The sequence below is a fragment of the Alexandromys fortis genome, unplaced genomic scaffold (assembly GCF_014885135.2).
Source record: "Alexandromys fortis isolate MF-2015 unplaced genomic scaffold, M_Fortis_MF-2015_v1.1 scaffold_37, whole genome shotgun sequence".
In the NCBI taxonomy this organism is placed as follows: Eukaryota; Metazoa; Chordata; class Mammalia; order Rodentia; family Cricetidae; genus Alexandromys; species Alexandromys fortis.
In genome coordinates this window covers 5764826-5779362 of record NW_026067914.1, presented here as the reverse complement: position 1 = coordinate 5779362, position 14537 = coordinate 5764826, and the positions used below count along the sequence as shown (strand labels likewise).

Genomic DNA, 14537 nt, shown 5'->3' with positions numbered 1-14537 from the left:
TACAGAAAACAAATATTTTCTGGTCTGCTTTCTCTCTGGGAATGTATCGAGGCGACCGCGCTTGTGTTTCAGTGGTAAAAATTCACCTGAAGACAAGAACTTCTTAAAAATGTCATTTATACATATGTAAAATTGTAAATAATAACCAATTAAAGTTGTGACTTTATTGTAGAAATATATTCTGCATTTTGAAACTGACCTTTAAGAAAATATTTTAAAGCATATCTAGTTGAATATCATGTAGTCTTATTTCTTCAATATTAATATAAGTGTTTCCAGGTGTTGAAGAAATGATACAGGCACCACACATCATAGGACCCTGCTAATTAGGTGTGTCCCCCCCCCCCATTTCCTCTAGTAAAGATTCAGTAAGGCATGATCATGTAGGTCGGCAGATACTTAGAGTCACTTTCAATATTGGATCACTTAGTCAACTGTCATCTGGGGCTCTTGGTTTTTAATTAACACTAGTCTTTGTGTTTGTGAGCAAAGATCTGCTAGAGTGAACATGAATTATGGTTGTCCTTGATATTTGTCTAAAGGGAAGTTGTTCCTTGACAGCCAGACAGATCCATGGCTGTCTGGGAGCCAGGAATATACATCGTCTCCTTCCAGTGGGCTTCCGTCATAAATAATATATTCTGTCTAGGAGAATTTGTGCTTGGAGAGAGAAATTTGTTTTAGTGTTAGCAGTGAGAGACATCTTGCTGTCAGTAGGGTGGTGTCTGGGAATGATTTGCGATTTGGATATTGAGACCAAATATTGTGAAAAGTGCTCTTCTACGGGCACACATCAAAGGGGAGTAGATGAATTTTGCTTCTGCAGACATCAGTGACTCACTTCTAGGTATGACCCGAACATGAAGAGAAAGGAAAGCTGATACGTAGTCATGGTATGTTGCCTGAGTGTTCCTACCATGTTGTCTTTGGACAACTGCGACTTTGTCACATGAGTGGTGTTTGTGTAGAATGGCTTCTCTTCCCAGGGTAGACAGCAATTACTGCCTTACATGCGCAGTATAAACAGCCCATAGTTTACAATCAGGATGTGTTCCAGAAGTTCATTTGTAAGGCATTTGTTTAAAATTAAAAATGTGCTTGTCCTTAGCAACAGTGGTACGAATGATGTCTGCAGAGGCCAAGCTGACCACCAAAGCCTGTTAAATGCACAGTATAGTGAACTCTCGTTCTTGGCCTTCATTTAATTCTGAAACACAGGGTCGTTCTGTACATGAAACAGAAGAGGAAAAGAAAAATCTTACTTTCCCACTTTCAAGGGTCTCTCCTCCCTCATCTTTTCAAGAGAGGGTTGAGGGATTTCTGCCTCATTATCCCACACCAACTAAAATGTCCTCCGCACATGCCCTTAACATCCCAGGGTATCTTTTGCAGAACAGAGAGGTCTGTTCTTTTGAGATTGGGATGCATTTTGTGTGGCTCCCATGATCTCCTGACCCTCTGATCTTTAAGGTGTTTCCTAGCCATGTGATTCTCTAGTAAATTCTAGGCAGTGCTAACTGAAGACTAATCAAAAGGGAAAAACAGCATTGTGGAACTGGGCCATGATGTAAAAGAAATTGTTCTTCCTAAAATCTTAGGTCTCAATGCTCGGGGACATTTTGCAATGTCTGGTGATTGTTTTGATTGTCATAAGTAGACTTCTCCTGGGTGGGGACCAGGGAGGCAGAGTGACAGGTTAGTAGAATTAACAGAATGATTACCTACTGCTGTTATCCAGTAAAAAAAACATCCATAGTGCTGGGGTTGAAACTGGGTTTGAAGCAAGTCCCAAAATCAAGGTTGCTTGTGAATGTTACCTTGAGGATATGTTGGCCAAGCAAGTTGGGAAAGACAAGATTTAAGGCTTTCTTGGGCATATTGAGTTACTTAGGCATATTGGGCACTCATTACAGACACTGAAATTAGCATAGCCTTTAATTCAAAATGACTGGACTCTGTTGAGAACCAGCTGTTCACCAGCAGTGTTGTAGGAGCAAGGAATTCAGTAGGGAGTGAGATAGGACTGCAGGGCCAGGGGTCTAGTTAACCAGCAGGTAGAGGTGTGTGTGTGTGTGTGTGTGTGTGTGTGTGTGTGTTGTCAGTAGCATATGTCTTGACTAGAGCTGAGAACAGAGTGCTGTAAAATATGAGGCATCATGAAGAATGGAGAAATGATGCAGAAAACCAGTGTAAAAGGAGCTAAAGAGGAAATGGGATATGTAATGGGTAGGACCAAAAAAGAAAAAAAAAAAGGCCTCTTTTTTATGATAAGGTCTCATGTGTCCCAAGGCAGTCTCCAACCGTTTAGCCAGGTATGACCTTGACCGTCTGATCTGGGTGCTGCTCTCATAATACCATATTTGTGCTATGATAGGTATTGAACCTGGCGCATCGTGCGCACTTAGGCAAGTATTCTACTAACTGGGCTACATCCCTAGCCCAGGAAAGACCTCATTTAAAAAGGCAGCCTTTAAGTTGAACCTGAAGGCGAGAGAACAAACTGTGTGGCTGTTGCAGGGGAAGAGAATTTGGGCTAAACATAACAGCAGTTGTAGAGGCCCTGGCAGGGAGGTTCATTTGGCACTGGGGAGTTAGGTAGCACCTTAGGGTTTCTTGAAGTTCCCTGTCTATGAATTCCTGAACAAGGGTTTGTAAACATCTGAAAATCCCGGGTAGCATTCATTCAGGGTTGAAGGCATTTTGTAGAGAGGGAAATGAGGGGCCAATCATAGGATGTAAGTGTTGGGTTTCTGGACTATTGTCTGCTAGCTTGTGGACTGTCTTTTCTGGTCTCTAGGCCTGAGGTATTCTAGCTTGAAGTGACAGTTGTGGACATGGGCATTTTGTGCACACACATGCCAGCTAAATGCAACCCTGTGCAGTCCTGACCAGAGCTGAACGGAACACGCAGGAAACGGTGGTTGGAGCCTCTCAATGTTATCTGTGATCACTCTAAAGAATGTGGGACCTTAATCTCTAGAGGAACGGTCCTGCTGTGCTGGGGACTTTGTTCCTCCTGTCTTTGGCACAGCAGTTAGATACTATGTAGGAAGCGTGTGCTGTTCAGAAAGTTCTTGTCTGTACTTTTAGCTTTGTGTTTATCCCCGTGCTCCATTGGAACAATGTCAGCTGTTCATGTTTTAAATTAAAGTCTTTGATCCACTTTGAATTATAAAGGACAGCGAAAGCTAGGGGAAGAGGAACTCACTGACTGCTAGTGGGAACGTAGACTTGTGCAGCTACTAGGGAAATCAGTGTGGAGACTTCCAAACAAGAAATAAGTACAATGTCACCTACCATACCTACTGCTCCTGGGCACAGACCCAGAGACTTACCACAGAGAAACTTACCGCATCCCTGCCTGTTGCTTCTCTAGTCACCATAGCAAGGAAGCTGAATCAGCCTAAAGCATCCATCAGCAGAGGAAAGGATAATGAAACTGTTCTGCATATACACAATGGAATTCTGTGAAACTATGAAGTGTGCAGGAAAATGAGTCGATTGGAAAATACCGTATCGAGATAGCCCAGGTTCAAAAAGGCAAACCCTGCGTGCTCTCACGTGCGCATTCCGGCTGCTGATGGTCATGAAACCAGAGAGGGCATCCTTGAGAAAGGGGAGAAAATCAGCCGTAAGGAAGGGGATTAGAAGGGAGCTAGAACACAGGACACGAAAGTAAAATGGGGAAAACTAGGGTGAGGGCCTAAGAACGGAGTGGGGTGGAGAGATGGGGAGCAGAGCAGGCCTGGGGGGGGGGGGGGGCAGCCAAAATTAACATGCATGGAGATGCTCGCAGGAAACCAGTTTATTTGCATGCTAACACAAAAGAAAATAAAAGTTGTTTTGTTTCCCCATTTTAATCCATTTAGGCCACAGTGCGTTACATATCGCAGCCAAGAACAGTCACCCAGAGTACGTCAAGAAGCTCCTTCAGGTAAGCAGGTAACTCATAGGTGCATCACTTTATTCATTTATTTATTTATTTATTTATTTATTTATTTATTACTAATTTAAAGGTAACCCTATCTGTAAAAGGAGAAACCCCTCTTCTTAGTACATACCTGTTAATACGGTCCTGCAGCCCATTTGTAAAGAACAGCCAATAATAAGGTTGTTTCCATGGCTACTTAGAAAAGTGGCTTGTCACGAGAAATTGGACTGTCTCCCTGGGGTCGGCCTTGTTACCCCCTTATTTAGTTCTTCTTTTCCAAACTGTGGTGACCCCTGGCTCGCAGGCTCTGCGGTGTCCTGTGCGCTCTAGAAATTGCTCATGGCGTGCAGTCCCTTCTGGATTAGCAGTTTCGGCCATTATCCCTTGGTCTGTAACTTGATGAGCTTTTAGACAGTTCTCGGTCCTCGCTTAAGTGCTCGGTTTTATTCTTATTTATAATTTTTATCCAACTTCCTGGTTTGCTGACTTTGCCAGGAAGTTGATAATGACCCCTCTGAGGTGATGACCTCTGTAAATCTGTAAAAATACGTATTTCGTGGACCCCCCCCACCTCAATAGCAGCCGTACAGTAATGTCCAGCTGTTGCCAGTCAAAATGCAAGCTGGCTGTTTTCAGGAACCGCATGGAGCAATAAAATAAGTGTTTGGAGAACTGTCTGTCCTATCAAGCTGTTGTCCTGCCTTCACAAGCACTCTTGGAGCCCCAGCATCTTGCTTTCATTTGGCTTTGAAATTCTTGAGTCAGACCGTGGTCGCATTCATCAACTTGCAGCATTGGTTGCACGGTTCCTTGTCTCACCCTGCATGATGAGAATATTTAACCTTCACGGGTCTTTAAAGCCAAACTCAAGAAAAATCGATCTGTGTTTGTGTTGTTGACTTAAGAGAGTTGCCCTTGACCAGTTAACATGAAGCTTTTCTTCCTTGCCTTCTGCAGGACCAGGTCCTCAGGATAATGGCGGAATATGACTCACTTGGCTAGGGTACCCTCCCTCTCTCCACCCTGGGCCCTATTTTACTTTTTAAAAATATGTTTTAAATTCCCATTCCACTCTGGCCCATGCATCTGGCTCTGATTTTAAGGAAGATTTAACCTGACAGGCTCAGAGTCCTTGTGGGCTAGGACCAGATATTCTAGCCTCTAATGTCATTTTATATCTGGTTATGCAAATGCTTTGGTTTTTCTCTGAAATCTTTGAAGCCTTTAAACAGTTCCTTGTGCTGTTCTAAAATTAGGCCAAAGCCTTGGTAAGTAGTAACTGGATCTCCTTTCTCCTAACCACAGCAGAGGAAGCGTTTCACTCTAAGGGAGCCTGTTCTTACCTCCCCTGGCCTGCCTCTTGCTGGACTTGCATGGCAGCCCTCTCCAGCACTTGTTCACCCCTTTGTGAATCAGGCTGTGTACAGATGAGACCCCCCTTGTCTCCTGCTCTTCTCATCCCAGCAAGCCCACTGCCTTTAGTGTTCTCTCTGACCCCTTGCTCTTGTACCCTGTGCATTGGTCTCTTAGCCATGTCTGTTTGTTGAAGATATTTCTGCCCTCCGGCTGCTACCATTTTCAACTCCTACCTTCTTAAGGTGGTTAGCACAAAATGAAAGCTGTGGAGTCCTGCAATTTCAAATGACATCTCTCCCTTCTCTGTGTAAGTCCTCCTGTCCTCCCTTATATCAGGGTACGATGCATGGTGCTAAGCAATAAGTATCTACCAGCAAGCAGCGCAGTTGCTGACTTTGTGCAGTGCACAGTCTGGTTCATAAGGAAAGAAACGTGTGTTACAAATTCCAGGGCACTAAGATGGAAAGTGGTGGTTTCTAGGGAAGCCCTCAAGAGAAGGCGATGTTTAAGCTGAGATCTCCAGTGTGCAGAGAACCAGTGGAACACATTCCAACCAGAACAGCAAGACACAGGGCGTGGGTAGGCAAGGGATTGGCCAGGGTGGGGAGAAAGCCAGTTAGTAAGTCTGAGGCAAAGGCGTGAGGAACTGTGTGGCACAAAATGCAGGGCCCAGTATGTCGAGAAGTGCAAGCTAAATAATCCCAAGTCCTCTGTGGAATTGTGAATGGCAGACGGTAACATAGAGTTTTATAGGATGATTCTTTGGGGTAGAGAAGTGGATTAAGATGGGAAGAAACAAATCGGGAAGACCCATTGGAGGCTAGACTAACTGTTCATGAGAGAAAACGCTGCCTGGGCTAGGATGGAGATAATGAGAGAGAGAAGAAGGTGTCTCTCATTTGTGATTTGGAGAAAGGATCTACAGGGTAAGAGCTTAGAGGAGGAAGAGGAGGAGGAGGAATCAAAGTTAATTCAGTTTCTATTTCATTGGGTAAATAGCCAATAGTGGTTGGTGGTCACAGAGATCATAAAAACTCAGGGAGGAACGAGCTGGGCATGGAGGAGTGGAAAACTTGCCTTTCGGGTGCTTATGAGGGATCACACCAGAGGTGTCGGGCAGGTGCAGTGGGGTCTCAAGCCTGGGCACACACAGGTGATACTTGTATATGAATAAGTATCCAGGCTCCAGCAGGTCCACATTCTGGCTTCACCACTGCCATAATTCAAGCAATTCATTAATTTACTTATACCTCAGTTTCCACTTGTTGTAGGAGGCTGCTTGTTTGTTCCAGGCTGCTCAGCCCTGAAACAATCACACAGAAACCATATTATTTGCAATACTGTTTGGCCAATAGTTTAAGCGTATTTCTGGCTAACTCATATATCCTAAACTAACCCATCTCCATTAATCTGTGTATTGCCACAAGGCTGCAAATTACTGGGTAAAGTTCTGGCATCTGTCTCCAGAGGGGCCTCATGGCTTCTTACTGACTCCACCTTCTTTCTTCCAGCAGTCAGTTTAGTTTTCCTTGCCTACCTGTATTCTGTCCTGCGCAGGCCTAGGACAGTTTCTTTATTAGTCAATGGTGTTCACAGCATACAGAAGGGAATCCCACATCACCCACTGAAGATGACTGCAGGGATAGTCATCCAGCTTGGGCTGTGAGCAGACTTAAAGCACGTTTTTATTCAGAGCCTGATGCACAATACCTGTGTAACGCTCACTGCTGTTGTCGGGTCACTGACATCTGAATGTAGGTGCAGATGGGAGTACTGGGAAAAGAGCTTTGGGGAGCAGCAACGACAAGTGTGAGACTGTGTGTTTGTTAGAGGAGGGGGCTGGTCAGGTAGTGGGGGGGGAAACTACAAGAGGCTGAACCACACAGATAGCCTCAGGAGGAAGAAGGGGAAATCTGGGGAAAGAGTAGGCTGCTGCTCAAATAGCTGTCAGAGGACAGATGTGTGGGAACTACAAGACTCCTGGTGACCTTGACTTGGGCCATCACTGTGGAATCCTGAGGGCAGATTACCTGCCGTCTGTGGGTTCAGAAGTGAAAGGGAGGCAAGGAAACAGGGACTGTGTAGGTAACTCAGAGAAAGCTGGTTGTAGAAGAAGAGACAGAGGAAATGGGAAAATACAAGATCTACACAGGAGCTCATAGAGCGTGTGTGTTAGCCAATGGGGCTGAAGAGATGACGTCAGGGAGGGGTGAAGGACCATATCTGCAATGGGGTGACCATAGCTGCTATCCTGATTGTTTGGGTATGTGTCTTCTTCTTCATCAAGGACTGTAGGGCCAAGGAGCTCAGAAGGTAGGATTTACACACGTGTGTGCCCTTCCGAATACGTGATGCTTGAAGGGAAAGGCTGGACTCGATGGTATTTGTGCAGTTACTTTAAGATACTTCTTTTTCTCTCGCAGTACAAAAGCCCAGCTGACAGTACTGACAACTCTGGGAAGACAGCTTTACACTACGCAGGTACCGTGCTTTCTCTTATTCGTCTGTTTTGCTCTAGGAGACTTCCGTTGTCACTCGCCTTGCTGTTCTATTATTCATGGGGCTGATTTCTGTAGCTCCCAGAAGGTCCCCGTGTCACTCCATTTGTAAGTCACACACAGATTTACTAAGGAGCGCCCCTACTGTTGGTTTGCTGCCCTGCAGCCAGTACCGTGGCGAATATATTCAACTCAGGCTGCAAGTAAGCTCAGTAATGAAGGGCCTGCTTAGCATGTGCAAGGCTCTGGTTTTAAGCTCTAGTACTAAGTACACGTGCATATGTGTGCGTGCGTATGTGTATAGATTTTTAAATCAACTTAAAGTTCCTTTTTAAAGTAGTAATGGGCAGTTGTGGATTTCAGGACTAGAAGACGCTGCTTTTTGTTTGTCTGTTTGTTTGTTTGTTTGTTTCGGGATCACAATGAAGGCCAGTTGTATTTGTTTACTTTTGGTTTCTGTCATAGCTTCGAGTGACAGATGTTAATATTAAACTCACGGGGGTGATTGAATATATAATTAATTTTATTTATTAATTTTATTGTAGAAAAGCCAAGTCCTGTGAGAAGCTAAATCAAATGCTTGCCTCCAGGTACTGGGAGTCGGTGGCTGTAGCTTTGGCTAAGGCTGAAGTGAAGCGAGTGTTTTCACACCCCTGTGGCCTAGCCTCTCTCTTCTGTGCTGTGCATCTGCTGGCCAGAGAGTGAACTCTTCCTTCCTAGAAGTGGGTGTCTGGGTTGTCTGTGACGGCTTGTGTTTTTTCTTCCTCAGCGGCACAGGGATGCCTTCAAGCTGTGCAGGTCCTCTGCGAACACAAGAGCCCCATAAACCTTAAGGACGCGGTATGTATCACGTGGACGCTGAGAGAATGGGGTGCAGGTTTCTAGAGAGACCTTAAAGACCTTAGTATTTGCTAAAATTTTATTTCTTTACAACCAGAATTTTTTATTTATTTTTTTTGGCAAAATAGTCTTATATGTCAATCCTAAGTATATATTTGTGTTCTACCATTAACCCAAATGTGAATAAAACTTCGTGTCTTAGCCGGGCGGTGGTGGCACACGCCTATAATCCCAGCACTCGGGAGGCAGAGGCAGGTGGATCTCTGTGAGTTCGAGACCAGCCTGGTCTACAAGAGCTAGTTCCAGGACAGGCTCCAAAACCACAGAGAAACCCTGTCTTGAAAAAAAAAAAAAAAAAAAAAAAAAACTTCGTGTCTCAGTTTATAAAAATAGAACATTTTGTATGTTACTTGTCTTGTTGCTGCAACAAAGTATGGGACAACAGCAGCTTAAGAAAGGAGGGGTTCATTTCAGCTCTCACCTTGAAGGTGCAGACCATCATGGCAGGGAAGTCAGGACACCAGGGACTTGAGGGAGCTAGTTCCACCACCTCCAGAGTCAAGAAGCTAAGGGGAACAGATGCTGTTTCTCAGCTTGCTTTCTTCCATTCTGGCTGTTACAGTGGGTCTTCCTAACACAGCTCACCTCATTTAGAAAGTCCCTCCCACAGATGTCTGTAGATTTGTCACCAAAGTGAGTCCACATCTCCTCAAGTTGACAATCCGTGTGAACTTCAGAGATACCTAATTAGAAATTCTGTTGTGTTTTTTTTTTTTTCATAGTATCACCTTTGATGATTCTTAGTAGAATTTTCCAAGTTCTCTGAAGAGAACTTTTAGTCTTTGTGACTCCACTAGCCTATCACAAGAATACATATATGTGCCTGTGGCATGTGGTTCCAGAGTTTAATGACTTGCTATAGCATGAAAATTGACTTGCATGTACTTGCCCCTCATCAAGCAAATACACGTATACTTTCTGAACCTCAGTATAGGGTTAAACATCTCTATTCCAAAAGTCCCCAATACGCCACAGCCTGAAACTTGTATTTCATATACATGGCCAAAATGTGTAAACTGCAAGGTCTTTTATATGAAAAAAAAATACACAAATGAATTTCATATGTAGCCTTGGGTCCTGGCCCCAGGATACTTTCTTATGTAACTGGTCCCAAATCCCCATATTCTAAAGTCTGGAATATTTCTGTCATTGCTTTGTTTTGGCTTGGGGTGTTTTGTTTATTTATTTATGTATTTATTTTATGTATGAAAGTGTTTTGCCCACACGTATGTGTGTGCACCACATGCGTGCCTGGTGCCTGCAGAGGTCAGAGAGCATCAGGTCCCAGGAACTGGATTTGTAGGTGGTTGGTTATGAGCTGGGTACTCTGGAAAAGCAGCAAGCGCTCTTACCCTGAGCCGTCTCTCCACCCCAGTAATTTTACTTTAACCTTTAAAGTTTTTTAACATATATTTTTATTGGGGGGTGCAGCATGCATGAAATTACAGGACATACTGAGCAAGTCAGGTCTTTCTTTCCTACACGTTGGTGCAGGGGATCATACTCAGGGCTTCAGCATGAGCAGCGCCTGCCCTGAACCGCTGAGCCATTTCTCCAGCCCCCACTTACTTTCATCTGAACACACTTAGTGTGTATTCTCTCTTACATTACCAGGCAGAGCTAGTGATAGGTAATGGAGCAGGCAACCCAAATAGCTGGGCTTCTAGAGAAAAGCTAAAGTCGGTGACATTGTGTAAGACTTACGGTGAAGTGTGAGGGTGGCCCTAAGAGGGCATGGAGTCTCACTGCAGATGAAAGTGTAGCCTAGCGGTACAAGTCATGAGAACAGTGTGGGAAGGACAAGGTATTGCAGTCCTGGTATTGGAATTGGAGTTACAATCTGAGTTTTTCTCCTAGGATGGGAATATACCCCTGCTTGTTGCAGTACAAAATGGCCACAGTGAGGTCTGTCACTTTCTCTTGGATCATGGAGCAGATGTCAATTCCAGGGACAAAAATGGAAGGTACAGCAAGTTAAGGCAGAAGTCATAATTTCAGAGATACCCATTTTTTTAAATGTTGTAAAGTGGTTTCCTTTTTTAACTTTCTTCCTTCCTGATAATTGAGAATCTGTTTTGACTAAGACTCTGCAATGAAACTAATTAAATATTGAACTGAATAAGCCATTTCCTGCGATTTTATTTTTCCTCCTAAACAAAACAAAAGTAGATATATTGAGTGTATTTGAAAATAATTTTAACCTGGGCGGTGATGGCACACACTTTTAATCCCAGCAACTCAGGAGGTAAAGGCAAGCGAATCTCTTGAGTTTGAGACCAGCCTGGACTATTTAGTGAGTTCCAGGACAGCCACGGCTACACAGGGAAACCCTGGTTCACAAACAACAATAATAATCATAATAACAACAATAATAATTTTAAAGCCAGGTGTGGTGGCACATGCCTTTAATGTTAGCACTCAGGAGGCAGAGGCAGGAGAATTGCTGAGTTCAGGACCATCCTGGTCTACAGAGTAAATTTCAAGACAACCAGGGCTATACAGAGAAACCCTGTTTTAAAACAGCAATAATTTTAATAATGTATATCCTTTAAAATACTAGAGGTGGAAGAATCGGCCTCTAAAACAAGCTTGGTATTTACACCAATCATAGGACATTCTGTCATTGTAAACCATGTATGGAAGACTGTCTGTGCTGTTTGGTTAGTTAGAGTTTAACGTTTTGATTTAGTCCAAAGTTTTAAAAACACCACCTTATTTCATCTTGACGGTTTTCCACTTTGTTCCCCAGATGACTGAAGGTTTAACTGTATTTAATCCCCTTTCCTATTTTCAAGACAAACGTGTCTCAGGAAAGCATTCTAACCGTACGTCCCTTTTCTTCTCTAGAACTGCTCTCATGCTCGCTTGTGAAGCTGGCAGCTCTAGTACTGTGGAAGCCTTAATTAAAAAAGGTGCCGACCTGAACCTGGTAGACTCTCTTGGACACAATGCCTTATATTATTCCAAACTCTCGGAGAACGCAGGAATTCAAAGCCTTCTATTATCAAAAATCTCTCAGGATGCTGGTATGTAAAAGAAAACAGCCAATGCTGTTTTAAGTTTATCCACTCATTTTCCCCGAAAGGATCCAGGAATTCGTGCAATCTGATGTGTTGTTATTCTTCTAGATACATGCTTGAAGGTGAAGTGTTGAATGTTGTGTGTGTGTGTGTGTGTGTCCATCCACCCAAAATTTATAAAAGATATGAATCATTATGGTTCTTACAGTCTTTTTTTTTCTTCACTCTTTCTCTTTAGATTTAAAGACCCCAACAAAACCAAAGCAGGTATTTATCTTGGGAATGAGATGCTATATATATTTTTTTAACATTTGCTTGTGACAATATGAAAATGTTGAGAATAAATGCTGTGGTTCCTTAGGGCAGTGATTAAAAACTGGGTTGAAAATTCTTAAGAAAAGACTGACGTAATTTTGAGTGAATAATCCATTGTTACATGGTGGCAAATATTTTTTAACCATTTTATTATATTGTCTCAAAAGTATGTACTTTATACTGTTTTTTTTTTAATGAAGTGCAGTAATAACAGACCTGTGGTGCAACTAAATCTTGAAACTAAATGAAAATATTTTAAATATCACATCCTATGGGTGAATATATATACCCATAAAATTGTTAACGAATTTGTGAAAAATAAGAGCTTCAGCCTTTTAATTTTAGCTGCAGCGTTTGAAACTGCCATTGGTGTTACACGGGGTAGCGAGAGAGACATTTTCTAACTGGAATTTTATTCCTCAAAGCCTGCGGGCTCTCTGTATGTCTGGCTCCTCTGTTTATTTATACACCGCGGTTTCTAAGTCATAGAAAGCAGATATTTTACAGCGGATTTATTATGTGCTAGCTGTTGCTTATGAGGAACCTTTGCATATGAAGCTCTCGTTCCTTCAAAGCGGGGTGTTGGGTGGTGGGTGAATGGGAGCCGCGCAGAGGTGCGGAGTGCTCTCTGCCTGAAGAGGGAAAGCTGACTCGGAATGCATTCTGGGTGCTGCCCTGTGGCTGATAGGCATGTCGTCATCCTTTCCCAGTTCTGCACACCACCTTAATCCGTTTGGTTTGGTTTGGTTTTTAAACTTTCTTGCCGTCGAAGCATGGGTTGCTGGGAAGAAAACTTAGCGAATGCATGTTCCTTATTGTCATGCGGGCAGTGTGTTTCAGACCTTGATGCAGCTAGGAATGTGTGACTGTCAGCAGGTTGTTCTCGTGTTTGCTGCAGCTACTCGCTCCGACTTTACTAACATAACTAACCCACCTCCGTTCTGTGGACTGTGATAACTTTCAGCATGATCAAGTCTCTAAAATAAGCTCAGAAAGAAGTGGAACTCCAAAAAAACGCAAAGCTCCACCACCTCCTATCAGTCCTACCCAGGTAAAATCAAGAGCGAACGAACCACAAGCAAAACCAGCAGCCGTCCTTCTGTGTCTGGGCCCAGAGGGAGGCTGCGCCACTGACGCCTAAGCGCACATTCCAAATCTCCCTTAGTAGTTTTCAGTTTCAGTCTGTGGGGCTGGATGTGTAGCATAGTAATAAATACTTGCCTAGCATGTGTGAGCCCCTGGGTTGGAGTTCCAGAGGAACACACGCATGCATGCTCGCACGTGCACAGTAAATGGCTGTGTCCGTTATTAAGCTGGAATATTGTGGGTTTCATTTGTCTTAAAATTAGAATTTAGCATTATCCTTTTTTTTTTAATCTCAAGGAAATTTCTTAGTCTTAGGACTGGAGCTTTTCCTTAAGATGGTCTCGGGTTGTCATTAGCTCATGTGAACAGCTCTAGAGAGGATGGCTAGCTAGCGAGGACTAGAGAGTGACGGGTTTTAGTTAGTTACTTAAGATATTAATATTTGCTTTTTTACTACATTTATGGGTGGCTAATATTAAAAGTTTTTTCTGAGTACGTAATAGCAACTACATACATACATACATAGAGGAGCAAGTACAAAAATACGAAATATCAAATACAAACAGGATAGCTTTTATTGCCAAGACAAGCACAGGATATAAAAAAAGATAAGCTAGTGGGAGGACTATTGAATCTGTCAGACGCTTACAAATATGTTAGCACATCCATTATTAGTGTTATTAACCCACAGCAGAATTCTATAGATTCTAAAGGCTGATGCAGTTAATATAGTAGCATTAGGTTGAAGTTATACTCTGAGAGCGCTCAGAAATACTCGAAGCAGCTGGACTGCCTTGAGGATGTTACTCCTGAGTTGAATGAACCTCTCCATACCTACTGCTAGATCTAACCACAGGAATTAAGCCATGGATTGTTCAGCAACTCGGAAGACAGGCCTTGAAGACACGCCCGTTATTCGTGGCTTTCTTTTTCTCTTTCAGTTGAGTGATGTGTCTTCTCCGAGATCAATAACTTCCACACCACTTTCGGGAAAGGAATCAGTGTTTTTTGCTGAAGCACCCTTCAAGGTATTCCTTTTCTATGTTCAACTTTCTTACCGTATTTATGATAGCGGATGGCCTTGCTTTCATTTATACAATACTGTGCAAAACAGATTACACTTTTGAGTCACTATTTCATGACATTTCACCACGAAGAGCCCCTTGATTATTTTTTCTGGCATGGAAAACATAAAAAAAAGTTTAGAAAAAAATAAATCACATTTACTAATAATTTTAAATAAGAGATAAATGATGTTTATGTAAAATCGTTAATTCATCGAAGCAAGAGAGTAGAATGGTGGTTCTTAGAGTTGAAAAGACTGAAGAATTTGGGGAGATGTTGAGGGGGGGATTAAAGAGCTGTATTAAATGACACAATGATTTGAGTTCACAATGTGTTTTAATCTTTAAAGTTGCTGAGGGCTAAGGA

General features: G+C 42.9%; 1 protein-coding gene across 2 annotated transcripts in view; it reads left to right on the top strand.

The window, feature by feature from the left end:
• The window catches only part of Rai14 (retinoic acid induced 14), a 118630-nt gene that overhangs the window by 91064 nt on the left and 13029 nt on the right, over window positions 1-14537 (top strand). The window contains exons 5-12 of one of the 2 annotated variants that reach the window (XM_050139038.1): window positions 3870-3934; window positions 7711-7768; window positions 8555-8625; window positions 10543-10649; window positions 11533-11711; window positions 11944-11972; window positions 12985-13071; window positions 14048-14134. In XM_050139038.1, the coding sequence (XP_049994995.1) occupies window positions 3870-3934; window positions 7711-7768; window positions 8555-8625; window positions 10543-10649; window positions 11533-11711; window positions 11944-11972; window positions 12985-13071; window positions 14048-14134 (683 nt within the window). The remainder of the gene's footprint in view (window positions 1-3869; window positions 3935-7710; window positions 7769-8554; window positions 8626-10542; window positions 10650-11532; window positions 11712-11943; window positions 11973-12984; window positions 13072-14047; window positions 14135-14537) is intronic. The other variant, XM_050139039.1, reaches the window with a different exon arrangement.